The sequence below is a fragment of the Hyperolius riggenbachi genome, chromosome 2 (assembly GCF_040937935.1).
Source record: "Hyperolius riggenbachi isolate aHypRig1 chromosome 2, aHypRig1.pri, whole genome shotgun sequence".
Lineage (NCBI taxonomy): Eukaryota > Metazoa > Chordata > Amphibia > Anura > Hyperoliidae > Hyperolius > Hyperolius riggenbachi.
Genome location: NC_090647.1, coordinates 15,739,120 through 15,767,023, shown reverse-complemented (window position 1 = coordinate 15,767,023; position 27,904 = coordinate 15,739,120). Strand labels below are relative to the sequence as shown.

The window sequence follows — 27,904 nt, the reverse complement described above, 5'->3', positions numbered from 1 at the left end:
GGGGCGAGGTTTCAAACCCAAAGAAATACTGTGGGGCTACCAACAGAGAAAATTCCTATAATAAAACAGCGAATACTTCAGCTACTGTGCCTATCTCAGACACAAGTAAGATTCTGCCTGAAAGTGTTGGGGACAATGTCTTCCACTATACCTCTAATACCATGGGCCCATTGGCACTTGAGGAGTCTACAAAGGGGGTTCTTGGATCAGTGGGATGGAATCAGTATGAGCCAAACGATATTGGTGACACCACACATGAAAAAAGACCTCCCTTGGTGGCTATCGGACCAAAACCTCATGAAAACGTTACCTTTGAGGGCGGAGAAACCTGTAATACTAGGTACAGACGCCAGCACGACCGGCTGGGGAGCAAAGTGTGGCTCTCAGATAGCTCAGGGGAAGTGGCCAGCGTCCATGAAACACTGGCCGGCCAACAAACTAGAGCTGAGGGCAGCACTATGCGCCCTCTGTCGTTTCCAAGACAGATTGAGAAACAAGCATGTCCTGTTGGAGATGGACAACAGAACAGCCGTAGCGTATATACGCAATCAAGGTGGGTCTCACAGTCGGTCCTTGATGGAGGAAACATCCTTGATTTTCACCCTAGCAATGAAACACTTGAAGTCGATAACAGCAACCTATATCCCAGGAGAACTCAACATAATTCCAGACTATCTGAGCAGGAAAGGAATTTCGAACAACGAATGGGAGTTGGAGAAGTCTGCCTTCGAGGCGATTTGCGCGCACTGGCAGCATCCGGAACTGGATCTCATGGCATCCAGGAACAACACGAAGTGCCCGAGATATTTCAGTCGATACCCGGAAAGAGATGCAGAGGCATACGACGCTCTACAAGCCCCATGGACATTTCAGGTCGCTTATGTCTTTCCACCAATACCTCTCATTGCGAGATTGTTGAAGAGGTTAGCAGGGGAACCAGTGGTCCTATTGGCAGTCCTACCTTGGTGGCCAAAAAGACCCTGGTTCCCTATGATCTCTCGGATGGCGATGACTCAACCGTTTCACATACCAATAAGCAGGACTCTCCTTTCACAGGGTCCTCTATTGCACCCGAATCCGGCTCGCCTCAACCTCAAGGCATGGAAATTGAGAGGCGGAAGTTAGAGAGGCTCGGATGTTCAGAAACAGTTATCTCGACCCTTCTGAGTGCGAGGAAAGCTACAACCAACGCAACATATTACAGAATATGGAAAGTATATATAGACTTTTGCCTCTAAGCAGCACTTTGATCCACTACAGCCTCCAGTACACCAGATATTAGCGTTCCTGCAGTCTGGACTACAAAAAGGACTTGCCTACCATACTATTAAAGTTCACATTTCAGCGATCTCCACTCTAACGGATCATCGTTGGGCCTTGGAACCCTTGGTAAAACGGTTTGTGGCAGGAGTGATGAGAGTGCGACCACCTTCCAGGTCCATATTCCCAAAGTGGGACCTTCCATTAGTCTTGGACTATCTAACCAAAGATCCGTTTGAACCTCTAGAGGATTGTGCTCTGTGGTTCAAAACGTTGAAATCTGTCTTCCTGGTGGCGATCACATCGGCAAGGAGGTCGTCAGAGCTACAGGCCCTAAGTCATCTAGAGCCCTACCTTATCTTTTATCAAGACAGAGTACAGATTAGGCCTGTCCAGGGATTCTTACCAAAAGTCCCTTCTACACTCCACATTAACCAAGAATGGTCTTTACCCACTTTCAACCAACAAAATGATCCAATCCTAAACTCCTTGGATGTGGCAAGGACTCTGAAATCCTATTTGATAGCGACCAAAGACTTTAGGAAAACAGATAGACTATTTGTAGTTCCTAATGGATACCGCCGGGGTGAACCAGCATCAGCTAGGACTATAGCTTCCTGGTTGGTGCGAACCATACAGGGAGCCTACAAGGCAGCAGGCAAGGATCCTCCAACGGACATTCTGGCCCATTCGACGAGAGGACTGGCCGCCTCCTGGGCAGCCAGCATGAACATTTCGGTCACAAAAATTTGCCAAGCGGCGAATTGGAGTAGTATCAATACTTTTGTAAAACATTATCAGGTAGACACTTCACGTTCGACCACTGTGGAATTTGGAAGAGCAGTTTTATCTTCCTGTCCTTCCTCTCTGTCTGATGTATAATATATTATGAGCAGTGTTATGTTAATAAATTTGATTTCTTCACCTGCTCCAGTTGCCCTCCCGGTATGTTATTGTTAGCTAGTTACGTCCCGTTGTGCTGACATGGAGGCATTGGGAAAACGGAAAATTGAATACTTACCTACCGGTAATTTTCCTTTCCCGATGCATCCATGTCAGCACAAGGGACCCACCCATGGTTCAGTGAGGTACTAGTTACAAGACGTACAGGGGAGGGTCAGTAAAGCTTTTATACACAACTGTCCTGTGGGGTATTAGGGCGGGACTAATACCCGTTGTGCTGACATGGATGCATCGGGAAAGGAAAATTACCGGTAGGTAAGTATTCAATTTTCCGTTATCCTGGCAGCAGTATGATGTACATAGGGGCACCCTGAGGTAATATATGGAATATATACATTTCTAGGAGGAATTATGAGATATATAAATATCCTGGCAGCAGCATGAGGTACATAGGGGCACCCTGAGGTAATATATGGAATATATACATTTCTAGGAGGAATTATGAGGTATATAAATATCCTGGCAGCAGCATGATGTACATAGGGGCACCCTGAGGTAATATATGGAATATATACATTTCTAGGAGGAATTATGAGATATATAAATATCCTGGCAGCAGCATGAGGTACATAGGGACACCCTGAGGTAATATATGGAATATATACATTTCTAGGAGGAATTATGAGGTATATAAATATCCTGGCAGCAGCATGAGGTACATAGGGACACCCTGAGGTAATATATGGAATATATACATTTCTAGGGGGAATTATGAGATATATATAAATATCCTGGCAGCAGCATGAGGTAATAGTTACATTTCTAGGGGGAATTATGAGGTATATATAAATATCCTGGCAGCAGCATGATGTACATAGGGGCACCCTGAGGTAATATATGGAATATATACATTTCTAGGAGGAATTATGAGGTATATAAATATCCTGGCAGCAGCATGATGTGCATAGGGGCACCCTGAGGTAATATATGGAATATATACATTTCTAGGAGGAATTATGAGGTATATAAATATCCTGGCAGCAGCATGATGTACATAGGGGCACCCTGAGGTAATATATGGAATATATACATTTCTAGGAGGAATTATGAGATATATAAATATAGGGACACCCTGAGGTAATATATGGAATATATACATTTCTAGGAGGAATTATGAGATATATACATTTCTAGGAGGAATTATGAGGTATATAAATACACTGGCAGCAGCATGAGGTACATAGGGGCACCCTTTTTATTATTATTATTATTATTATTTAGTATTTATATAGCGCCGACATATTACGCAGCGCTGTACAGTGTATATATATATATATCTTGTCACTAACTGTCCCTCAAAGGAGCTCACAATCTAATCCCTACCATTGCCATATGTCTATATTGTGTAGTGTAAGTACTGTAGTCTAGGGCCAATTTTTTAGAGTAGCCAATTAACTTATCTGTATGTTTTTGGAATGTGGGAGGAAACCGGAGTGCCCGGAGGAAACCCACGCAGACACGGAGAGAACATACAAACTCTTTGCAGATAGTGCCCTGGCTGGGATTCGAACCAGGAACTCAGCGCTGCAAGGCGAGAGAGCTAACCACTACGCCACCGTGCTGCCCGTAGGTATATTACCCCGAGGTAATATATGGAATATATACATTTCTAGAGGGAATTATGAGATATATAAATATCCTGGCAGCAGCATGAGGTAATATATCTATATATATAAAATCGGATGTATGTATGTGTATGTGTGTGTGTGTGTGTGTATGTGCCGCGATCACGCGAAAACGGCTTGACCGATTTGAACGAAACTTGGTACACAGATCCCTTACTACCTGGGATGATATGTTCTGGGGGTCTCGCGGCCCCCCTGCACACCTGGGCGGAGCTACAAACAGCAAATCAGATTCCACCCATTCAAGTCAATGGAAAAAATGTAAAAGGCTGCCATTCTCACAGTAATCAAGCCAGAGTCCCCACACATGGCACAGTTGGTCACTTGGTGACCGAGGTTACAAATCCAGGAAAAGTGGGCGGAGCATAAAACAGCCAATCAAATTTCAGCCGTTCATTTTAAATGGGAAAATGTAAACTGCAGCCATTCTTACACTGTTAATCACAGAGTTCTCAAACTTGCCACACTTGGTCACTGGGTTATTGCGATTAAGATTCAAGAAAATGGGTGGAGCCTACAACAGCCAATCAAAATTCACCTATTGATTTTCAAGGGGAATATTTAAACTGCTGCTATTCTTACACTTTTAATTGCAGAGGCTTCAAACTTGCTACAGCCGGTCATTGGGTGACTGGGGTCCAAATTCACTAAAGGGGCGGGGCCACATACAGCCAATCAGATTTCCTTGGTGGATAAACTGCTTCCATTCACACATTTTTGATGCCAGGAACCTGACAGCTCACAAACTTGGTCATTGAGTGACTGTGTGTTGAGGTTACAAAAAGTGGGCGGAGCCAAACAACTTTTACTGGGAAAATATAAACTGCAGCCATTCTTACACCGTTAATGGCAGGGTTCTCAAACTTTGCACAGTTGGTCATTGGGTGACAGATTAAGATTTTGGAAGGTGGGTGGAGCCTACAACAGCCAATAAAAATTCCCCATTTGATTTTCAAAGGGAATATTTCATCTGCTACCATTCTCTTATACTGGTAAAAGCAGATGCCTCAAACCTGGTACAGTTGGTCACTGGGTGACTGGGGCCCAAATTCAGGAAGGGGGCAGAGCCACAAACAGCCAGATTTGTTTATTTTTCAATGGGAATATACAAAGTATTGATACCAAGGAACCCAAAGCTGATAAACTTGATAATTGAGTGACTGTATGTCAAGGTTAGAAAAAGTGGGCGGTGCCAACAACTTCATTTTTTACATTGCAGGGTTCTCATACTTTACACAATTGGCCACTGGGTGACTGGGATGAACATTCAGAAATGTGGGTGGAGCCTACAACAGCCAATCAAAATGTACCTATTGATTTTCAAGGGGAATATTCACATTGCTACCATTCTTACACTGTTAGTGGCAGAGGCCTCAAACCTGATACAGTCAGTCATTGGGTGACTGGGGTCCAAATGCACTAAAGGGGTGGAGCCACAAACAGCCAATCAGATTTGTTAGATTGATTTCAGCCATTCTGTTATTGGCAGGGTTCTCAAACGTGACACAGTTGGCCACTGGGTGGCTGGGACTAATGTTCAGAAAAGTGGGTGGAGCCTACAGCAGCCAATCAAAATTCACCTTTTGATTTTCAAGGGGAATATTTACATTGCTGCCATTCATACACTCTTAATAGCAGAGGCCTAACATTTGCTACAGTCAGTCACTGGGAGACTGGGATTTAAATTCTGAAGGGAGCGGGCCAAAAACAGCCAATCAGATTTGTTTAATTTCAAAGGTAAAATGCAACTTATTGATGCCTAAGACCCCAAAGCTCATAAACTTGGTCATTAGGTGACTGTATGTCAAGATTAGAAATAGTGGGCGGAGCCAAAAACAACTAACTTTTTACATGGGGAAATGTAAACTGCAGCTTTTCTTACACTGTTAATGGCCGGGTCCTCAAACTTCACATAGTTGGTCACTGGGTGACTAGGATTAATATTCGGAAAAGTAGGTGGAGCCTACAAGAGCCAATCAAAATTCACCTATTGGTTTTCAAGGGGAAAATTGAAACTGCAGCCATTCTCACACTGTTAATAGCAGAGGCCTCAAACCTGCTACAGTCGGTTGTTAAGTGTTTGGGGTTCAAATTCAGTAAAGGGGCGGAGCCAAAAAGAACCAGATTTCTTTGCTGGATAAACTGCTTCCATTAGCGCAATTTTGATGCCAGGAACCCAAAAGCTCACAAACTTGGTCATTGAGTAGTGACTGTGTCAAGGTTATAAAAAGTGGGTGGAGTTAAAAACAGATTTTTCTGGAAAATTGTAAACTGCAGCCCTTCTTCACTGTTAATGGCAGGGTTCTCAAACTTAGCATAGCTGGTTACTGGGTGACTGGGATTAATATTCAGAAAAGTGGGTGGAGCCTAAAAATGCCAATCAAAAATCACATGTCACTTTTCAAGGAGAATATTAAAATTGCTGCAATTCTTGCACTGTTAATGGCACAAGCCTAAAACCTGGTACAGTTGGTCATTGGGTCACGGAGGTTCAAATTCAGAAAAGGGGACAGAGCCACAAACAGTGAATCAGATTTGTTTCATTTCATGGGAAAGTACAAATTATCGATGCCAAGGACCCCAAAGCTCACAAAATTGGTCATTGAGTGACTGTGTGTCTAGGTTACAAATAGTGGGCGGAACCAAAACCAAATTTCACTGGGAAAATATAAACTGCAGCCATTTTTACACTGTTAATGGCAGGGATCTCAAACTTTGCCCAGATGGTCACTGGGTGACTGAGATTAATATTCAGGGAAGTGGGTGGAGCCTATAATAGCCAATCAAAATTCACCTGTTGATTTTCAAGTGGAATATTTAAATTGCTGCCATTTTTACACTGTTAATAGCAGATGCCTCAAACCTGCTACAGTTGGTCATTGGGTGACTGGGGTTTGAATGCTGGAGAGGGGCGGAGCCACAAACAGCCTATCTGATTTGTTTCATTTCTATGGGAATATGCAAATTATAGATGACAAGGACCCCAAAGCTCACAAACTTGGTCATTGAGTGTTTGTGCGTTAGGGTTAGAAAGTGGCCGGAGCCAACACCAGTCAAATACATACCTGGGCAATGCCGGGTCATCAGTGGGTGGAGACAAATACACATTTCACTGGGAAAATGTAAACTGCAGCCACCTTACACTGTTAATGGCAGGGTTTTTAAACTTTGCACAGTTGGTTACTGGGATTAATATTCAGAAAAGTGGGTGGAGCCTACAAAAGTGAATCAAACTTCACCTGTTGCTTTTCAAGGGGAATATTTAATTGCTACCATTCTTGAACTGTTAATGGCACACGCCTCAAACCTGGTACAGTTGGTTATTGTGTGACTGGGGTTCAAATTCAGAAAAGGGGTGGAGCCACATACAGCCAATCAGATTTGTTTCATTTCAAAGCAGATTATTGATACCAAAGACCGCAAAGCTCACAAACTTGGTCAGTGAGTAATTGTGTGTTAGGGTTAGAAAAAGAAGGCGGAGCCAACACCAGCCAAATACATACCCGGGCAACGCCGGGCAATCAGCTAGTGGAATATATACATTTCTAGGAGGAATTATGAGGTATATAAATACACTGGCAGCAGCATGAGGTACATAGGGGCACCCTGAGGTAATATATGGAATATATACATTTCTAGAGGGAATTATGAGATATATAAATATCCTGGCAGCAGCATGAGGTACATAGGGACACCCTGAGGTAATATATGGAATATATACATTTCTAGGAGGAATTATGAGGTATATAAATATCCTGGCAGCAGCATGAGGTACATAGGGACACCCTGAGGTAGAGTGACCAGACGTCCCGGATTCGGGGTCCGCTGTCCCAGGCTTAATGAGGTCCCGGGAAACGTCCCGCTTTCAGCAGCGGGACGTCCCAGCCTCGGGACTCTGGCCACTCTCTCCTCATGAACTGGCAGCGGCGTCTATAGACGCCGTGCCAGTTCATTGCCTGCAGCCCCGCTCCAGCCTCCTCTTCCGGTGTCTGTTCCGACACCGGCAGGCGAGCAGGGCTACGGCAAGATGGCTGCCGAAGCCCTGTACTGGAGACTATTTGTGTCTCCAGTACAGGGCTTCGGGCGCCATCTTGCCGTAGCCCTGTCAGCGCGGGAGATATGCAGGGGGAAGGTGGTCCCGGGAGGAACGTGCCAGAGGCCGGAGACTTCTGCCAGGTGAGTAAATGCTTTTTTTCCAGGTGAACTTTGCCCGCATTGCGTTTCTTGTCTGGTGAAATGTTTGCCCGCATTGCGTTTCTTTTCTGGTGAAATGTTTGCCCGCATTGCGTTTCTTTTCTGGTGAAATGTTTGCCCGCATTGCGTTTCTTTTCTGGTGAAATGTTTGCCCGCATTGCGTTTCTTTTCTGGTGAAATGTTTGCCCGCATTGCGTTTCTTTTCTGGTGAAATGTTTGCCCGCATTGCGTTTCTTTTCTGGTGAAATGTTTGCCCGCATTGCGTTTCTTTTTTGGTGAAATGTTTGCCCGCATTGCGTTTCTTTTCTGGTGAAATGTTTGCCCGCAGTGCGTTTCTTTTCTGGTGAAATGTTTGCCCGCATTGCGTTTCTTTTCTGGTGAAATGTTTGCCCGCATTGCGTTTCTTTTCTGGTGAAATGTTTGCCCGCATTGCGTTTCTTTTCTGGTGAAATGTTTGCCCGCATTGCGTTAATTTTCTGGTGAAATGTTTGCCTGCATTGCGTTTCTTTTCTGGTGAAATGTTTGCCCGCATTGCGTTTATTTTCTGGTGAAATGTTTGCCCGCATTGCATTTATTTTGTACTGACATGTTTGCCCGCATTGTGTTTATTGTCTGGTGAAATGTTTGCCCGCATTGCGTTTATTTTCTGGTGAAAGGTTTGCCTGCATTGCGTTTATTTTGTACTGACATGTTGCCCGCATTGCGTTTATTTTGTACTGACATGTTGCCCGCATTGCGTTTATTTTGTACTGACATGTTTGCCCGCATTGCGTTCATTTTCTGGTGAAATGTTTGCCTGCATTGCGTTTATTTTGTACTGACATGATGCCCGCATTGCGTTTATTTTGTACTGACATGTTGCCTGCATTGCGTTTATTTTGTACTGACATGTTTCCCGCATTGCGTTTATTTTGTACTGACATGTTGCCTGCATTGCGTTTATTTTGTACTGACATGTTTGCCCGCATTGCGTTTATTTTGTACTGACATGTTGCCCGCATTGTGTTTATTTTGTACTGACATGTTTGCCCGTATTGCGTTTATTTTGTACTGACATGTTTGCCCGCATTGCGTTTATATTCTGGTGAAATGTTTGCCCGCATTGCGTTTATTTTGTACTGACATGATGCCCGCATTGCGTTTATTTTGTACTGACATGTTTGCCCGCATTGCGTTTATTTTGTACTGACATGTTTGCCCGCATTGCGTTTATTTTGTACTGACATGTTTGCCCGCATTGCGTTTATTTTGTACTGACATGTTTGCCCGCATTGCGTTTATTTTCTGGTGAAATGTTTGCCCGCATTGCGTTTATTTTGTACTGACATGTTGCCCGCATTGCGTTTATTTTGTACTGACATGTTTGCCCGCATTGCATTTATTTTATACTGACATGTTTGCCCGCATTGCATTTATTTTATACTGACATATTGCCCGCATTGCGGTTATTTTGTGCTGACATGTTGCCTATTGCATTTATTTTCTGGTGTCCGGGGTAACTGTTACTGCATTTATTATTTAATGGTCATAGATGGCTATGTTTGCTGCTTTGTGGTTACGGTATACTATTAGCATCACACAGTTTCTGCACACCCATGATGCAAAGTCTCGTTTGTCCACATCATGGCGTAAACACTGCTTTCTTATGCCTCGCTGTTACATCATTACGTTAGCTCCGCCCATACAATGTCATTGGCACGCCTATGCCCCCTCCCCCCAGTCTTCGTCACTGCGCGCTCCTCAGTCCTCCCCACTTTTTGACGCGGCGCCCCCCCCACCGCCCCGCGCCCCCCTCCCCGTCCCAGGTTGGACCCACAAAAATCTGGTCATTCTACCTGAGGTAATATATGGAATATATACATTTCTAGAGGGAATTATGAGATATATATAAATATCCTGACAGCAGCATGATGTACATAGGGGCACCGTGAGGTAATATATGGAATATATACATTTCTAGGAGGAATTATGAGATATATAAATATCCTGGCAGCAGTATGATGTACATAGGGACACCCTGAGGTAATATATGGAATATATACATTTCTAGAGGGAATTATGAGATATATAAATATCCTGGCAGCAGCATGAGGTACATAGGGGCACTGTGAGGTAATATATGGAATATATACATTTCTAGAGGGAATTTTGAGGTATATAAATATCCTGGCAGCAGCATGAGGTACATAGGGACACCCTGAGGTAATATATACATTTCTAGAGGGAATTATGAGGTATATAAATATCCTGGCAGCAGCATGAGGTACATAGGGGCACCCTGAGGTAATATATGGAATATATACATTTCTAGAGGGAATTATGAGATATATAAATATCCTGGCAGCAGCATGAGGTACATAGGGACACCCTGAGGTAATATATGGAATATATACATGTCTAGAGGGAATTATGAGATATATATAAATATCCTGGCAGCAGCATGAGGTACATAGGGACACCCTGAGGTAATATATGGAATATATACATTTCTAGGAGGAATTATGAGGTATATAAATATCCTGGCAGCAGCATGATGTACATAGGGGCACTGTGAGGTAATATATGGAATATATACATTTCTAGGAGGAATTATGAGATATATAAATATCCTGGCAGCAGTATGATGTACATAGGGGCACTGTGAGGTAATATATGGAATATATACATTTCTAGAGGGAATTTTGAGGTATATAAATATCCTGGCAGCAGCATGAGGTAAATAGGGACACCCTGAGGTAATATATGGAATATATACATTTCTAGGAGGAATTATGAGATATATAAATATCCTGGCAGCAGCATGAGGTACATAGGGACACCCTGAGGTAATATATGGAATATATACATTTCTAGGGGGAATTATGAGATATATATATAAATATCCTGGCAGCAGCATGATGTACATAGGGACACCCTGAGGTAATATATGGAATATATACATTTCTAGGGGGAATTATGAGATATATATATAAATATCCTGGCAGCAGCATGAGGTAATAGTTACATTTCTAGGGGGAATTATGAGATAGATATATATATATATATATATATATATATATATATATATATATATATATATATATATATATATATATATATATATATATATATATATATATATATATATATAAATATCCTGGCAGCAGCATGAGGTAATAGTTACATTTCTAGGGGGAATTATGAGGTAAATGTGGGGGAAATCTCCACACTGTGGACACAGGCAGCGGTATGGAGTGCAGTATCTGGTGACTACACATTCTCTGCAGCAGACATGTTATGTGACAGCAATGCTTCCTGTTCCTGACCTAGATATTGATAAATGTCACATCATAATAATAAGTAATCATTCAGTCAGTGAGGGGGAGGAGCCAAGCTCGTGTAACGCCCCTCCTCGCTCTGCGCCAATCACATCCGCCGCTTTAGGCGGGAGCTCCGCTGAGGGGATTTCTGCAGAGCGGTTATTTCTCCTCTCTGTTTCCGCATAACGTTATCATTCTCATCAGTTACACTATAAGATGAGGCGCTCGGTGATACGCGGGCGCTTTATACATGAAATAGTAATAAGCACTCTTGCAGCGGAGATGTCCGCAGACGGGCGCCATGTTCCCGGAGACCAGCGCTTGTACAGGGGGCTTGTCATACACACCTGGGGGCGGAGCTGATGGAGACATTAGGGGCGGGACAGCTGTCACATAGACTCCGTCTGCTGGGGGAGGGAACAGCGAGGCGCGTGACGTCACGCTGACGGGTTTGGCGCGGTTTTTGTCTGGCTACTTGGCGCTCATTTTCCGTCAAGTTCCCCGAGAAGCAGAAGCGGGAGAGTCCCGGAGCCGCAGCCATGCACGTCATCAAGCGAGGTGAGCTGTGCTGCTGTATCCCTGCACTGATCTTCCTCCTAAGCACCCATCCCCCCAGCACCGTGCCCCTGTATTGCTGTACACCCCTCCTGCACCGTGCCCCCCTCATCTACCCCCAGCACTGTGCCCCCCTCCACTGATCTAACACCCTACTGTGCGCCCCTCCCCCCCCCAGCACTCTGCCCCCCCCCCTACACTGGTCTGCCCCAAGTGTGTGACCCCCCCCCCCCCCCAGCACCCCTCCTGCACTGATCTCCCCTCCAGCACTGTGCCCCCCTCCTTCACTGATCTACTCCCTGTGCCCCCCCTCCCCCCAGCACTCTGCCCCCCTCTCCTGCACTGATCTATCTCCCTGTGCCCACCTCCTGCACTGATCTACCCCCTGTGCCCCATGATCCTGCTGCACTGATCTGCCCCCTCCTGCACTGATCTGCCCCAGCACTGCTTTCCCCAGCCCTGAGACCCCATCATCTACCCCACTGATCTACCCCCAGTGCTGTGCACCCCTCCTCCACTGATCTGCCCCCTCCCCCAGCATTGTGCACCCCTTCTCCACTGATCTGCCCACTGTGCTGTGCCCTCCTCCCCCAGCACTGTGCCATAGCTCCCAACTGTCCCTCTTTTGGAGCGCTGTCCCTCTTTCCTCATTTGTCCCTCTTTCTAGGTTAATATAAGTAAGTTCTCTACTAAAAAATGTTTGACTAAACTTTATTCCCATCCTTTTAAACTGATATATTACTAATTTTAAAATGTTAATATAAAGGAAAATGAACCAGTGTGGTTTGAATTATAAAACATATTTTTCTTATGAAATCTTTACGGTATGTGTGGCTTAAAGAGACCGTGACAAAAAAAAAAAAGTTCCCCTGGAGGCTACTCAGCCCGGGAGGGGGAAGCCTCAGGGTTCCAATGAGGCTTTCCCCTCCGCTGTAGCTGCAGGCAGTCCAGCGCTGGCTCCCCTGAAGTGTCCCGCAATCCTCCCTCAACAAGCCTAGCAAGGTTTGATATATTTACCTTCCCGGCTCCAGCGGGGGCGCTGTTGCGGCTCTCAGCACGGAGATAAGCGGAAATAGCCGATCTCTGTCGGGTCTGCTGTACTACGGAGGTTCCCGGAGACTTGTGCCTGTGCAGTAGAGCGGGACGACAGCGTTCGGCTATTTCTGTCCATCTCCAAAAAAAGCCGATACTGCTCGCCGGGAAGGTAAATATTTACATCCCCGCTGTTCTGAGGTGCAAAGCAAAGCCTCGATAGGATCCGGAGGCTTCTTATATTAAACATTCAGTACATAAAACAGTGCCGGGGCAGAAGAGGTGACACTGCCCGGGGCTGAAGCAGGTGGAGGCTGAGCACGAGGTGGCCCCGGCATGATGAGCAGTACCTGGATCAGATCCGGCACATCCTTCAGTGGGGATCTGCACTGCCATGTGATTGGGGGAAGCGGAGGGGGGGGGGGGAAGAGTACTACAGACAAGATACAAGCTGGGGAGACACAGCAGGAAAGGCAATTTGAGTTCAGAGCTTTGCATTTTTTATTTTTTGCGTTCAGTTCGGGAGCAGCAGAGGACAGACTAGTGCACAGGAGGCTGCCTCGGGGACAGCCTGTCTCACGGAACATGCTACTATGCGTTGCTGGAGCTCCTCTGCCCCCAAACTGAAAGCTAAAAAAATTAAGCTCTAAAGTCACATCACCTCTCCCGCTGTCCTTGTTCCCCCACCCCAGCTGGATTAGACCAGCAGCTTGTTTTGTAATACACTGACATGGTGGTTACCTGCTGTCTGGGGGAGGATGGAAAATGAATGCACCGCTCGTGGCTGTCCCTGACTGCTGGACCCATGTGGTGCTCATCTCCTAACTCCTGCAGGCTGCTGGTGGGGATCTGTGAGCGTGCTTGCTTGGCTGCCTCACCATCAGCAGGAGAGGGGCGCCAGCATAACATAGAGCCTCTTACTCATTGGAGGGAGGGAGAGATGGAGCAGGAGTTTCTAGCTAGGTGTAAGGGCCTGTACACACTGCTGCGCTTGCGCTGCAATTTTTACATTGCAAAGACGTCATGAAAATAGAAAAAACCGCATCGCACCAGTATGTACAGGTCTTCATGATTTTTCAAAAAACCTTGCGATTTAAAAAGCACATGCGATTAAAAGCGCAGCAGTGTGTACAGGCCTTAAGGGCGCTTGTGCTTTTCAAATCGCATGTGTTTTTCAATCGCAATGTCTTTTGGAAAATAATAAATCGTGAAGACCTGTACACACTGGTGCGATGCGCTTTTTCTATTCTCATGAAGGCTTGCGATTTACAAATTGCATGCGATTTTAGAAACGCAGTGCAAGCGCATCTGTGTGTACAGGCCCTAATATGTACCCACGTCGTGATTTTCTCAACGATTTTTGACTGACGAGTGGTCATTTCAGAGGTATTGCGACTAGGGTTCCTGTGGTAGACCGGTATGACGGTATACCACGGTTTGATTGTACATGGTAATCATACCATGCACAATTACGGATTACTGGTATTCGGGGGCAGGGCGACGTAGCGGCAGACGCACGAACAAGGCCGGGGATAAATACTCACTTGCCAGGGGTCCTGCACGTGTGTACTGGCTTCTTCCTCCTTCCTGTTCTTGCGCCACACCTTCCTGTAACAGACCCCTTAAGCACTGTTACAAGGAGATGAATGCAAGAACAGGAAGTAGAAAGAAGCCATTACTTGCGTGCAGGACCCGCCGGTCTAAGCTAAGCTGGGTATAAGCTATTGTGACATTTCTTATTTTCAGGTCTGATATGTTAAGCATTGCTTCATTTAATTGTCCTGTTCATAAAAATATGATCTGATCTATCAACAGTAGTGATCCACCAAGTGTGCTAAAGCAGTGTTTCCCAACCCTGTCCTCAAGGCCCACCAACAGTGCATGTTTTGTGGAAATCCACAGCGGTAGTTGATCATCGCTGCTGAGACACGAATTATCTCACCTGTGAATGTTTGTGTTTTTTTTTCTTTAATTTTTTTTTTTTTTGCAAAACATGTGCAGTTGGTGGGCCCTGAGCATAGGGATTGGGAACTCTGTTCTAAAGAGCCAATCCAAGCCTCGGGTTTTTTTTCAGCATGGGGACCCAGAGCACAAGTGCTGAATGGCAGCCAATTGTGGTCTTGTCACCTCCATTGCATGTTTTTTTTTTTTTTTTTTTTTTTTTTTTTTTTTTTAAAGCCTCCAGAGTTTCTGTACGCTGGAGTTGAAAGGATGAAGGAGAAATACTGGGAAACTCTCTGGGTGCTTTAACATATGAGGCAGTAGGCTTGCTCAAATAATGACTTCGGATAAAATCCGAATAGGTGTTGTTTGGATTTTATCCATTTAATTAAAAAAACCTGTACGAGGGGGGGGGAGGGGGAAGGGTGTTTAATCGTACCCATCGGCGTCTTCTTCGATCTGTCCCTCGGCGCGTTCCAATCGGCGTTCACGTGACTGTACACTTCCTGCTTCAACCCGGGAGGAGGAAGTGTATAGTCACGTGACAGTGGATTGGAATGCAGCGTGGGAGGCGCCGAGGGACAGATCTAAGACGGCGCCGATGGGTAAGATTAAACGCCCCCCTCGCCCACCCGCACTGGAGTTTTAGTTAAGGCCTCTTTCACACCAAGACGTTCCGTTTTAGGGGACGTTAAAGAGTAACTGTTAGCCCCCAAATTGAAATTTAAATCTCTATTGCAATGTTTTATTTAGTATTTAAGTGAGCCAAAAAGCCAATGCTGAACTTAAAAGACAATCTAATTTTTTTTACTATGTAATCTTTTCCCCGCTCCGGACGCAAAGCCGCATATCAGATACTGCTTAGCATGCAGAGCATGCCTATGTCTGGCCGACCCCCCCCCCCCCCCAGGACCAGGTGCCAATATATTCTCCCCACCAAACAGCTGACCGCTCTGACACGGAGAGAGACCGGGAGCACTTCCAGCGCCGCCACCGCAGAGCAGCCGCCGCCGCCGTGCATCTCTCTCACATGTGAGAGAGATGCACGGCGGCGGCGGCTGCTCTGCGGTGGCGGCGCTGGAAGTGCTGCCGCTCTCTCTCCGTGTCAGAGCGGTCAGCTGTTTGGTGGGGAGAATATATTGGCACCTGGTCCTGGGGGGGGGGTCGGCCAGACATAGGCATGCTCTGCATGCTAAGCAGTATCTGATATGCGGCTTTGCGTCCGGAGCGGGGAAAAGATTACATAGTAAAAAAAATTAGATTGTCTTTTAAGTTCAGCATTGGCTTTTTGGCTCACTTAAATACTAAATAAAACATTGCAATAGAGATTTAAATTTCAATTTGGGGGCTAACAGTTACTCTTTAAGGTCGCATAACGTGCCCCTAACGCAACGCATGGTGATGTTAAAGTTGGACGTCAGATTGAGCCGCGTTATGAGGCTCTTGGTGGCCGTTTACGTTCTATACTGGGAAGTCCGGATCTTTTCAATGATTCGGATGATTCAAATCGGATTAATGAAAAGATCCGGATCTTTGAACAGGATCTTAGAACCAAATCTTTGAATCATTTTAGTATGGAAGCAGGGGTGCAGCAGAGTGGGAGGTGCAGAAGAATGAGGGCACATTTAGGGTGCTAATGGGGAAGGGAGAGATGCAGCAGGAAGATTGTGCTTGTGCACAGAAGCTGCAGTTCCTGTTTCTTCCAGACATCCACTGTGAACCAAATTCTTCATTGTGGTGATCCGGATGATTCGACTCACAAAAAAGATCCGGATCAAAGATCCAAATCGAATCTTTCATGATCTGGACAACACTACGGTGCAGTGAATATTAATTAGCCATGTGGCTAGGAACAATAGCGGACTCTCCCCTTACTGAGCATGTGCAAACAGTCTAGCGGCTAACGCACAGCATGCTGCACTTTCATTGAATGTGGGCACTGTTAACAGTCCGTTGATTTTTCAGTGCTGTGAGTTGGGCTGCGTTACAGGCTGCTCTAAAGTGCGCCTGTAACGTCCCACTGAAAGCGGCCTTAGTGGATAAAATCTGAATAACACCTATTCGGATTTTATCCGAAGTCGTTATTTGAGCAAGCCTATGAGGCAGTGCAGTCCGATATGGAACACTCGCACCATGGCCCAAAAGTTGCATTATGATTTATAGCTGTGCTGTGATGCAAGAAAAAAATAACCTGGAACATTCCAGTGCACTGCCGGGATTACCACAGAAGCTGCACAGCAACGCTCTGCATCTTCTGCGCTACCTGGAGCACTACTGGGGGGTGTGGTCTGACAGGCATTGATCTGATGCTGTGCAAAGCCTGATGGGATTTGTGGTGTTCACGTTGCCTAGCGCGCAGCTGGGAGGGGTGATCATCACACAGGACAGTTGGAACTGTCTCATGCTCCCTGTCACCTCTTTTCAACCAAAAAAGATGGCTGACCCATGAAATCACAAACATTTGCCTGTTCTTTTAAAACGGGGTGGGTAGGAGATATTGCTTATCTATTTTAATTAACATAACTAATGTAACTTAATGATGGTATTTTGGTTTAGGCTGAAGTTCCCCTTTAACGTTCTGATTCTGCCCTCGAGCTTGCTTGATAACTTCCTCTCCCCCCTGTGTGTTTCTCTTGCAGATGGAAGGCAGGAGGGTGTTATGTTTGATAAGATCACGTCTCGCATCCAGAAACTGTGCTATGGACTTAACCTGGAGTTTGTGGATCCGGTGAGTAGATTTATCTGGTGTGTTGATGGTTGTATCTTGTGTGGGCTCTGGAGATGGTCACTGCTGAATAAATTCCAGCATGAAAATGTAATGTTCTCTGTATTCCTTTTGGAAATGAGCCAATCAAAACTGACAGGAAGTACATTTGATTGGTGGGATTCCACACTACATGCCAGTTACAATATCTCTAGAGGCTATGTGTAGACATCCTGGCCTCAGTGCCTCAATTGTCCGATCTGCTTCAGATTGAGAAAGGGAGCAATATGTACAGTACTGATCTCAAAGTCAATCAATTTCCCCATTGGAAGCATATCAAACATACTGGAGATTATTGAACGAGGGGACATTTCCAGTCAATCTAATGGGAAAATCGCCTGGCGTGTACCAGCCATTATGTACTTTTATCACATTTCCTATAAACGCTCTGAAATCATTTATCAGCTGAGGTGCCCACTACAGTGAAGGTGGAGTTAGTGTGTGCAGTTTTTCCATCATATTTCTGCCGAAAATGTAATTGAGCCGCTTGAAAATCCATCAGGCTCAGATTCGGACCACTGCTGGTCTATGTATAGCTAGTTTTGGGTTCAGAGAGCCTTATATGGCAACCACACCCTGATCATTGCTGTGCAGAAACCATTCTGTGTACGAGTGCCTCAAATCACCTTATTGTAAATGTTTATGTAATTCCTGCAGCAGAAAATCTGGGAGTTGTACCAATAGGAGCACATGCGCACTACGTCACCACTACCTAGTGCGCCTGTCCAGGCGCGTGCGTTCCCGGGCAGCGCCTGCACAGTAACTTCGTAGGGTCGGTGCACGAAAACTGTGGGCGACGAAGGACAACGGGGGCAGTGGTGTGCATGAGGATCCAATTAGGGCGATGATATACGATCAATACCAAAGTGTTCTAAAATGACAATGTACAAATAATGTCTAAGTAGTTGTGTAAACATTTTCCTACTTTTTATGTTAAATATGAGAGGCAAAAGCTTTAATTCATTGTGTGTAGGATTTAGCTCTATTGGAACAAATCATTCACAAAAGGGGGTGTCTGCTTCAATGCACAGCCAGTGGTGTATATATCAGACTACAGAGTATTTTTCCCTGAAAGCAAAAAAGGTATGAAAAGCTGTTGTCACTGACAATTAATGTTTAAAACAAGTTAGATTTCCTCTGCAGACTGCTCAGAAACACAGGCAACTTCTGACACCTTACACTCACACACAATTATGCTGGGAATACACGTTGAGTTTTTACTTTTAGATAGATGGGTTCGATAGATAAATTCCAACCCTGTCGGATCTGGTCGATTTCTACTTTCGTTTTGATTCGCCTCATTCAAGTGAATATAAATTGATAAGGAATCGAGAGTAGAATCGATCGAAAGTGAAAATGACGGCAAAAACGAATGCAAAAACTCATTGTGTATTCCAGGCTTTACACACAGAGATAAGTGAGAGAATCCCCCTCATTGTTCACTCTCAAAATGAGCCGACTGCTGTCAGTTCAGAGAGAGGAATTTGTTACAGTAAACCAGAGATAAGCAAATGAAATGTATACATCCTTATTTACCAGCACTTCAGGAACTCTCTAAAACTCAGGTCAAAAAACATGTTAACCGATGGTGTTCATTTAACCTTCACATGTTCTGATTTGGGTCTAAAATCAGCTGATCATAAATTCAGACGCTAATGGGGTTTATGGTATTTGAGTGCTGATTGGCTGGAATAATCCTCCGGTGCGTTGTTAGATGTCATGTTGAGTTTATACAATCTGTGACCTCACTCTATCCTCTGTCCTCCTGCCGGCTCAGCTCACCTTGTTGTTTATGGGATATGATTGCTGATTGGCTGGAATAACCCTCTGTTGCATTGTGATAGATATCGTAGGCTGTGACCTCTCACTCTATCTTCCTCCATCCTGCAGGCTCAGATCACCATGAAGGTGATCCAGGGACTGTACAGCGGAGTCACCACCGTGGAGCTGGACACTCTGGCAGCAGAAACCGCAGCCACCCTCACCACCAAACACCCGGATTACGCCATACTGGCCGCACGCATCGCCGTCTCCAACCTGCACAAGGAGACCAAGAAGATATTCAGCGGTGAGTCTCCGCTTCCAGCCATGTCCTGCATCTTCACCTCCTGCTGATGGGCAGACATCCCTGGTCATCCGCTAATACATATGTGGGGCTGTATGGGTTATTAAAGATACTGAGCAGGTTAAAAAAACAAAAAGGTACTTACCTGGGGCTCCCTCCAGCCCACCGTAGGCCGCAAGGTCCTCCGGCGTAATCCTGCTCAGCTGGCGGATCGGTAAATTGACGACTTCCACCTGAAGGAGCCAATAAGAGTCCCTGCATGTTACGCGTCATTACGCCGGCAGGCATGAGTCCTGCACTGACGTAGTTCAGGGTTAGAGAACCGCGCAGGACTCTCATGCGTGGTGACTTGTAATATGCCCGGCATGGACTCTTAGTGGCGCCTTCAGGTGGAAGTTGCCAATTACAAGGCTGCCAGCAGGACCGGGAGAGGAGCCAGGATTACGCTGGGGGACCTCGTGGCCTACGGTGAGCTGGAGGAAGCCCCAGGTAAGTACCAATTCTGTTTAACCTGCTCAGTATCCCTTTAAAGAGGCCCTGTAGTGACGCATAGTAGGATGCAGTAAATTATTCAGGATATCCACTTTTACCAAATGTTTTCCTTGGTCCAGCATCAGAAACTCTTCCTGTATTTATATATTGCTGTAGATTGGTGCTCCCAGCGATGAGACAAGAACGGGGCTGTAAATTGGAGCGCTGCTATAGGCCGTAATGTGAATTAACAGCGCTTGGACAGTAATTTATGCGCCTTGAAAAGACAAATGACAGAGAGCCTGCTATGGTGTATTATCAGATAAAGGAGGTATTGCACCTATACAAACGATGTTATACTCACAAGGATGGGTCGCTGTAAAGGCAGGTGGGGAGAATTATGACTTGACCCCACTCAGGTCTAAGTTGCTCTCTGTAGACAGAAGAAGATGGGGATACACCCCTCCACCAAGGGTGGACTAGATCAGTAGTAAAACGGGTATCACAGAGGTGCCAACAAGGATAAAATAATTTAAAATCCGCTTAAAAAGGAGGTAAGTGGGTGGACTCACCTCCCTCAGGTAAACCATGACCAAACGATAAAGCGTTACTAAAATAACAGTAACCTTTAATGAAACCTCTCCAAGTGTGCAACACGTTTCACGGGCCAGTATCCCGCTTCATCAGGCAATCCATTTTGGAGAACACTAGGGGAAACACAAGACAACTACAATACCAGGGGACGCTCGGTATACAACCCAATAATAACGAACCTTTCTCCAGGCACCTATATGACTCTTGTCTAGTATGTGACTAGGCTTATATTTTTCATCTACAGAAATGTTTATTATTGGGTTGTATACTGAGCGTCCCCTGGCATTGTATTTTTCTTGTGTTTCCCCCAGGGTTCTCCAATATCGATTGCCCGATGAAGCAGGATACTGGCCCGTGAAACGTGTTGCACACTTGGAGAGGTTTCATTAAATGTTACTGTTGTTTTAGTAACGCTTTATCGTGTGGTCATGGTGTACCTGAGGGAGGTGAGTCCACCCACTTCCCTCCTTTTTAAGCGGAGATACTCGTTTTACTAGTAATTTATGCGCAGTCAAGACGGAGCCCCATTTACTATAAAACAATGTAATTCGGCCTCAAGCAATAGCTGGAAGCATAATTACACCTTTCTCCCACTATCCATGGCGTCCTGGAGGGGGAATAAACGCTTTTTGTCCTGCGCCCGTATTTCCCGGCGCCTTAATTACATGTGTACTCCAGTGATACTTAGCTTAAGCTCTTTAGCGATGCAGAATTCTCCTCCCAGAGCATTCAGGGAAACTAGATATTTTCACTGGCTTTGGAGTTCTCGCTAAATGAACATTCTGCAGAAATCGCCTGACAGGTCCAAAGATGGCGCCACCTGTGATAAATTTGTCTCTCTACAGATGTGATGGAGGACCTGTATAACTATGTGAACCCCCTGAATGGACGCCACTCCCCCATGGTCTCCAAGGAAACGCTGGCCATTGTGCTGGCCAACAAAGATGTGAGTCACTTTTTTTTTTTTTTTTTTTTTTTTTTTTTTCCTGTATAAGCCATTAAAGGACACCTGAAGTGAGTGGTATATGGAGGCTGCCATATTTCCTGCTGGCCACTTTGGCTGCAGTAGTGTCTGAATAACACACCTGAAACAAGCATGCAGTAGTCAAAGATCTGCTGCATGCTTGTTCAGGGGCTGTGGCTTAAAAAACATCCAAGGTGGAAAAAAAAAAATTATCAACAGTTGTATCTATCCTCCTAAAAATGACTTTTAGTCATCCCACAGTTTTAGTTTTTGTTTTTTACTGTCATGGCCTCTCAATAACACATTCATTGAAGTATGCCAGAGCTAAAATCCTATGAACTATTCCCTTTTGTCCATATGGGAACTATTGTCCCTTTTTATCTTGTTCTTCTCTCAGAAGCCATTTTCTGCCAGGAAGGTGTTTTATGGCTTTAATTCCATATCAGTGAGAATTACACTATAGTCCGACCCAGATATAAACTGTCACATACCTGATTTTTAACTCTTTCAGGCAGAGAAAGTGAAAAAGGAACACTGCCTGGTTATTTGTGTGCTTGGCACTGTACATACACTGTCACATGCCACCTCGGATGTCCTTTAGAGGCTCAGCAGGACAGCCAGGCTTTCTTCTTTGTTTCAAAGGAAATATATCTGCTTCCGTATCCCTTTCTTCAGGTGTGATTTAATGTTACAACCTGCATAAAGGTGTCCATACACTAATAGATGGCCACCAGATTCAACCATCGGATTCCTCTCTGATTGTAATCGGATTTGTTACTGCCACACACTGTACACAGATTTCAGCACGGTGGGGAGGGGATTGGGGGGGTGTTTGGCCAGCGGTCTGTCAGTTCTCCCGAAATCGATGCAGTCTTTCTAGTTTTGATTGATTCTGATAACTGATGTAATTAGCCAGGAAGAATCGACAAGCGTGTGACTTTTCCAATGGTGTTTAAAGTAAACATGTGATGAAGATGACAAAAGCATTTATACTTACCTGGGGCTTCCTCCAGCTCCTTGTAGGCCGTGGGCTTCCTCAGCGTCTGTCCTGTCCTCTCTCCCACTGGCAACCCTGGCAGTCGGGGACTGTTGCTCATGGCTGCACGCCTCCTTCAGTGCACTCCAGTGGCAGGGGGAGCATTCTGCACCTGAGCAGTTAGTTAACCTCTTGGGCGGTATGATTACTTCCAGATTTTGTCTAAAAGTGGTGCAATTGCTTTTACACCTTAAAACTCATACCGCTAGATAGATCTGCGGCAGCCCTGCACATTGCACACCTCCCATGGATCCAGCTTGGGGTTACCGCTCTGAGCTGCGGATTCCCGGCCCGAGTCTGACTCTGGGTTACCGCTTAGGTGGTTTTCTTGTTACTGCGCAGACACAGAACGCTCCCGGACACTAGTATGGCTAAGGCCATACATGTGCTGTAGTCCCAGACTACCATGGAGGTGACCTGACAGACAGCATGGGAACCAATGTGCTACAGGGGGCTGCAGAAGCCCCAGGTAAGCATATAAACCCGTGTTCTCATCACAGGTACACTTTAAGCAGTGACTTGCCTCCAGAATATGTCTCTGCAGTGCACAGCGTAGCTTTTCCTACATGTTGTTGTGTTACTGAACTCTGACCTTGTTCTTATCTCCTGCAGCGTCTCAACTCTTCCATCATCTATGACAGAGATTTCTCCTACAACTACTTTGGCTTTAAGGTAAGTTTCTGTAACCCCGAGCGGTCTGACCTTTTCTTTGTTACTCTAGTGTAGCCCATAACTCTCTAATGGTGACATTGCCAATTGCAGCAATTTACCCTGTGGTGTTACTTTGAGAAAAGGAAATGCCAAGAAAACACAGGTGTGAAAGCCCTGGCCACAACAATTAACAAGGAAGGGGAGTGAATAATTGAAGCACTTGGGGGGCCTGGAGGAGGTAGGGGGAGCGGTGTTACAGATTTTTTTTGTAAGATGCAAAATCACTCTGCGTTTTGGCAGTAATTTTACAAACGCAAGTGGGTGTCCAGCCTTAGTTACCTTTGGGCTTGATGGCACTACATGTGGTTTCAGTTTGAGTTTTGGAGGGTATGCAGTTTGCTTATTACAATTTAGGTTATAATGTTGTCCTAATGCTGTTCTTTCCACCAATGGAATCTGATTTCCAGCAAAGTGAAAAGGCGATGTACATGCTTTTCTGTCACTGCAGTGGGATGGGACTTTGCAATAATCAAAACACCCTGCGCAAATACTTTCAAGTAATTGCGACTTGTTTTTACAAAAAAAAAGCAGATACTTGCCTAAGGAGAAGGAAGGCTCGGTCCTAATGAGCCTTCCCTCTCCTCTCCAGGTGCCCTCGGTGCAGCGCTGGCTCCTCTTTTTAGGGTCCCCTGCCGCTGGGGACTGTGGAAGTCTTTGGGAGCAGAGTCCTCCCGAAGACAGGCGGCTCCTTACTGCACACGTGAGTGCACAAGAGGGCGCTCGTGGCGTGCGCAACCTGAAGCAGCCCATCTTCGAGAGCACTCGGGCTCCAGAAGACTCTCCGAAGTCGCCTTCGCTGGCAGAAGGAGCAGTATTTGACTAATTTAGTGAGATCCTGCTCCCAGGGACAGCGCAGCACCACAGGCATCGGGAGAGGAGAGGGAAGGCTCATTAAGACCCGGAGCCTTCCCTCTCCCTAGGTAAGTATCTGTTTTTGTTTTTTTTTTTTGTTTTTTTTTTGTTAACAAGCAGTTACCATTCACTTTAAAGGACAACTGCAGTGGGAGGGATATGGAAGCTGCTGTATTTATTTCCTTTTAAGCAATACCAGTTGCCCGGCTGTTCGGCTGATCCTCTGCTTCTAATACTTACCATAGCCCCGAACAAGCTGCATGCTTGTTTCTGGTGTTATTCAGACACTACTGGAGCCAAATAGACCAGCAGGGCTGTCAGGCAACTGGTATTGTTTTATCAGGAAATGTCAGCCTCTTCATATTACCTTTAGACCTCTATCCACACAGACACAGCTGTATTTTGCTGCACTCTGAAAAAATGAGAGCAACTAAATGGTCATCTGTATCCTGGTGGAAACCTGTGTGCATTTTTTTTGTTTTTTTTTTGTTTGTTTTTGTTTTTTTGTCTGGTTTTCATGTAATGGCTCCATGATTGTGAATGTAAGATGTGCTGTAATCCTGTATGTTCTGACCCGCTGACGGCCTCCTCTTCCTCCCCCAGACTCTGGAGCGCTCCTACTTGCTGAAAATCAATGGAAAAGGTAAGCTGTGACAATGCTGGGCTCCATTCAGATCAATTATTTTCCTGTCAGGACTAGAGGAAGGTGTTGCTTGTGGAAGAGGCAGGATAGTATGTTTAGCTCATAAGCCACCACCACTGCCTTTTTATAACCCAGGTGAAACATGAAGCGGTCTCTGCACCAGTGCTGAGGTGAGACGGTGGTTGCACGTGTAATCGGGGAAATGAGGGCGCTGTAGCGGTGCTCAGTCAGTAGTTTGGGCTCCATCAAAAGACAGAGCTCAAATTACGATACAAAGAGCCTAATTCTGCTACTAGTAAGAGCTGGTATCCCAGTTGCATCTTACCTCAGTCCACGGCAGCCTGGAGGGGAATAGCAATTAGCGCCTCTGGGATTTTTGCAGGGTGAGCATTTTTTTTTTTTCTACTTGGGTGCAGGAGCCCAAGTCTCCCAGCGCCTTAATGACATGTACAAGTCGCATGGCTGGGGATGGAGAGCAGCAGACAGATCTTCAGTGATAGAGGGGCATGCAGCTGAGGTGGTCTTACATAATAGTGTGCAGCCTTACAACCTGTATGTGCTTGGTTAAGGGCTTTTGGTTTTTGGGGGGTGTGGCTGTTTTTGCTCTTTGTTTTTTCTAACCTGGAAAGAATTTGAGTTAACTTTACACGGAATCTGGAATTTTAATGGCAATGGATTGGTCGTCTCTGTTCAATATTAGTTCTTTAAGAGCACCTGTAAGTGTCAGATTATCATGTAGGAGGAACTAAAAAAAAAGCTATTTGACCTTACAATTTCATCTCCTACCCACCCCCTTAGCCGACTACATTTTTAGAAGTACAAGAATTTCATGTTCTGCAGTACAGTTCTCCAAATACAAGTTTATTCTGTGTCTAGGGCTGCCGATGCCTCCACGTGACCCACTCCCTTCAATTGCTTTTTTTTCTTTTTCCCCATCATGTGGCATGCTATGTATGATTTCTGCATATATTTTTTTTTTTTTCCCTGTCATGTGACTGCATTTTCCCTGTCATGTGACTTGGTATGTATGACTCTTGCAGTGGCGGAACGTCCCCAGCACATGCTCATGAGGGTGTCTGTTGGAATCCACAATGATGACATAGAAGCGGCCATAGAAACGTACAACCTCCTGTCTGAGAGATGGTTCACACACGCCTCCCCAACCCTGTTCAACGCCGGCACTAACAGGCCTCAGCTCTCCAGGTACGTGACAGAAGCAAGCCGGCCCAGGACCGCAAGCCTGCTTAGAATGGATAGATGTGTGCTGCTGCTGTTTTGTTTTTTTTGTGTGTTTGATCTGTGAGGCTTCTGAGGCCCTCTGGTGGTCAGAGAGCTGAATTACTCTTCATGTCACTCCACCATTTGACCACCAGAGGGCCTCAGAAGCCTCACAGGATACAAATGGTGGAGTGACATGAAGAGTAATGCAGATCTCTGACCACCAGAGGGTTTCAGAAGCCACACAGGATACAAATGATGGAGTGACTTGAAGAGGAATGCAGCTTTTTGTATCCTGTGAGGCTTCTGAGGCCCTCTGGTGGTCAGATGGCTGCATTACTCTTCATGTCACTCCACCATCTGTATCCTGTGTGGCTTCTGCAGCCCTCTGGTGGTCAGAGAGCTGCATTACGCTTTGTCTCCACCATTTGTATCCTGTGAGGCTTCTGAGGCCCTCTGGTGGTCAGATGGCTGCATTACGCTTTGTCTCCACCATTTATATCCTGTGAGGCTTCTGTGGCCCTCTGGTGGTCAATAGCTGGATTAATCATTTCACCACATAGTTAGAGACACTGAAGCGAAAAAAAAATATTATGATTTGTATGTGTAGTACAGCTAAGAAATAAAACATTAAGATCAGATATATCAGTCTAATTGTTTCCAGTACAGGAAGAGTTGAGAAACTCCAGTTGTTATCTCTATGCAAACAAGCCATTAAGCTCTCCGACTAAGTAATGCTGGGAATACACGGTTCGTTTTTGCCTTCGTTTAAACCTTCGATTCGTTCGGTAAACGAATCGAGTGTTGAAAACGTATGTGAAAATAGTCATAATCTCATTATAGTTTCGATTAATAGACCCCAAAAACGAACGACTAGTGATCGAACATGTTTGATATTATCTCTCTTTATCCATCTAATCGAGCCATTGGTAGGCTTGATGGCTGTTCAGATCGATTATATATTCGTTTATGCTAGTCCGTCCCTGTAAAAAGGGATTTTAGTTTCGTTTCTTTGCAGCCTTCGATCATTGGAAAAACGAAACCATCAGAATCGGAAAAAAAAACGAACCCGTGGGTGGTGATATTAACCGTATGACTGATTATTTCGGGATCGAAAAGGACAAAAGGCACAATCGAAACGAAGGTTTAAACGAAGGCAAAAACGAACCGTGTATTCCCAGCATTAGTCGTGGAGAGGGCTGTTATCTGACTTTTATTATCTCAACTGTTAGTTAACTATTTACTTTTCCTCTGGCAGAGAAGAGGTCATTAGTTCACAGACTGCTCTGAAAGACTCATTTTGAATGCTGAGTGTTGTGTAATCTGCACATATTATAGAATGCAATGTTAGAAAAAACACTATATACCTGAAAATAAAAATATGAGAATATTTTCTTTGCTGCTAATCTTCTAGTAATTATTCATAGTACACAACCAATTCATTATATCATATTTATTTTTTTTCGCTTCAGTGTCTCTTTAAAAAGTAATTCATGAAGCATAATTGAGGTGCTGTGTAATGCCCAGTACACAATGCTTTCCTGGCTAGTAAGCTTATTCCAACAGTAGCTATAAAGAGGGGGGGGGGGGGGGGGAGGCTAGTGTGAATCTTGTAAAGAAAACCTCTTAAAGCGTTATTGTCACCTTTAAAAATCAAATTTCAACAGCAACTGGTCAGAGTGTATTAAGTGATAAAGATGCTAATCCTGCATTCAAA

At 45.1% G+C, this 27,904-nt stretch overlaps 2 protein-coding genes across 3 annotated transcripts in view; one reads left to right on the top strand and one right to left on the bottom strand.

Moving 5' to 3' along the window:
- LOC137545358 (sodium-dependent proline transporter-like) overlaps nucleotides 1-4,094 on the bottom strand; it is a 131,484-nt gene extending 127,390 nt beyond the window's left edge. Inside the window, exon 1 of the mRNA XM_068266499.1 lies at nucleotides 4,009-4,094. The gene's annotated coding sequence lies outside the window, so the exon portion shown is untranslated. The remainder of the gene's footprint in view (nucleotides 1-4,008) is intronic.
- A 7,475-nt stretch (nucleotides 4,095-11,569) lies between these two features.
- RRM1 (ribonucleotide reductase catalytic subunit M1) overlaps nucleotides 11,570-27,904 on the top strand; it is a 32,751-nt gene continuing 16,416 nt past the window's right edge. The window contains exons 1-7 of one of the 2 annotated variants that reach the window (XM_068266496.1): nucleotides 11,570-11,899; nucleotides 17,509-17,597; nucleotides 19,524-19,701; nucleotides 21,609-21,709; nucleotides 23,376-23,435; nucleotides 24,930-24,969; nucleotides 26,010-26,172. In XM_068266496.1, the coding sequence (XP_068122597.1) occupies nucleotides 11,881-11,899; nucleotides 17,509-17,597; nucleotides 19,524-19,701; nucleotides 21,609-21,709; nucleotides 23,376-23,435; nucleotides 24,930-24,969; nucleotides 26,010-26,172 (650 nt within the window). In that variant the 5' untranslated portion in view covers nucleotides 11,570-11,880. Of the gene's footprint in view, nucleotides 11,900-13,023; nucleotides 13,101-17,508; nucleotides 17,598-19,523; nucleotides 19,702-21,608; nucleotides 21,710-23,375; nucleotides 23,436-24,929; nucleotides 24,970-26,009; nucleotides 26,173-27,904 lie in introns of those variants that run through there. The other variant, XM_068266497.1, reaches the window with a different exon arrangement.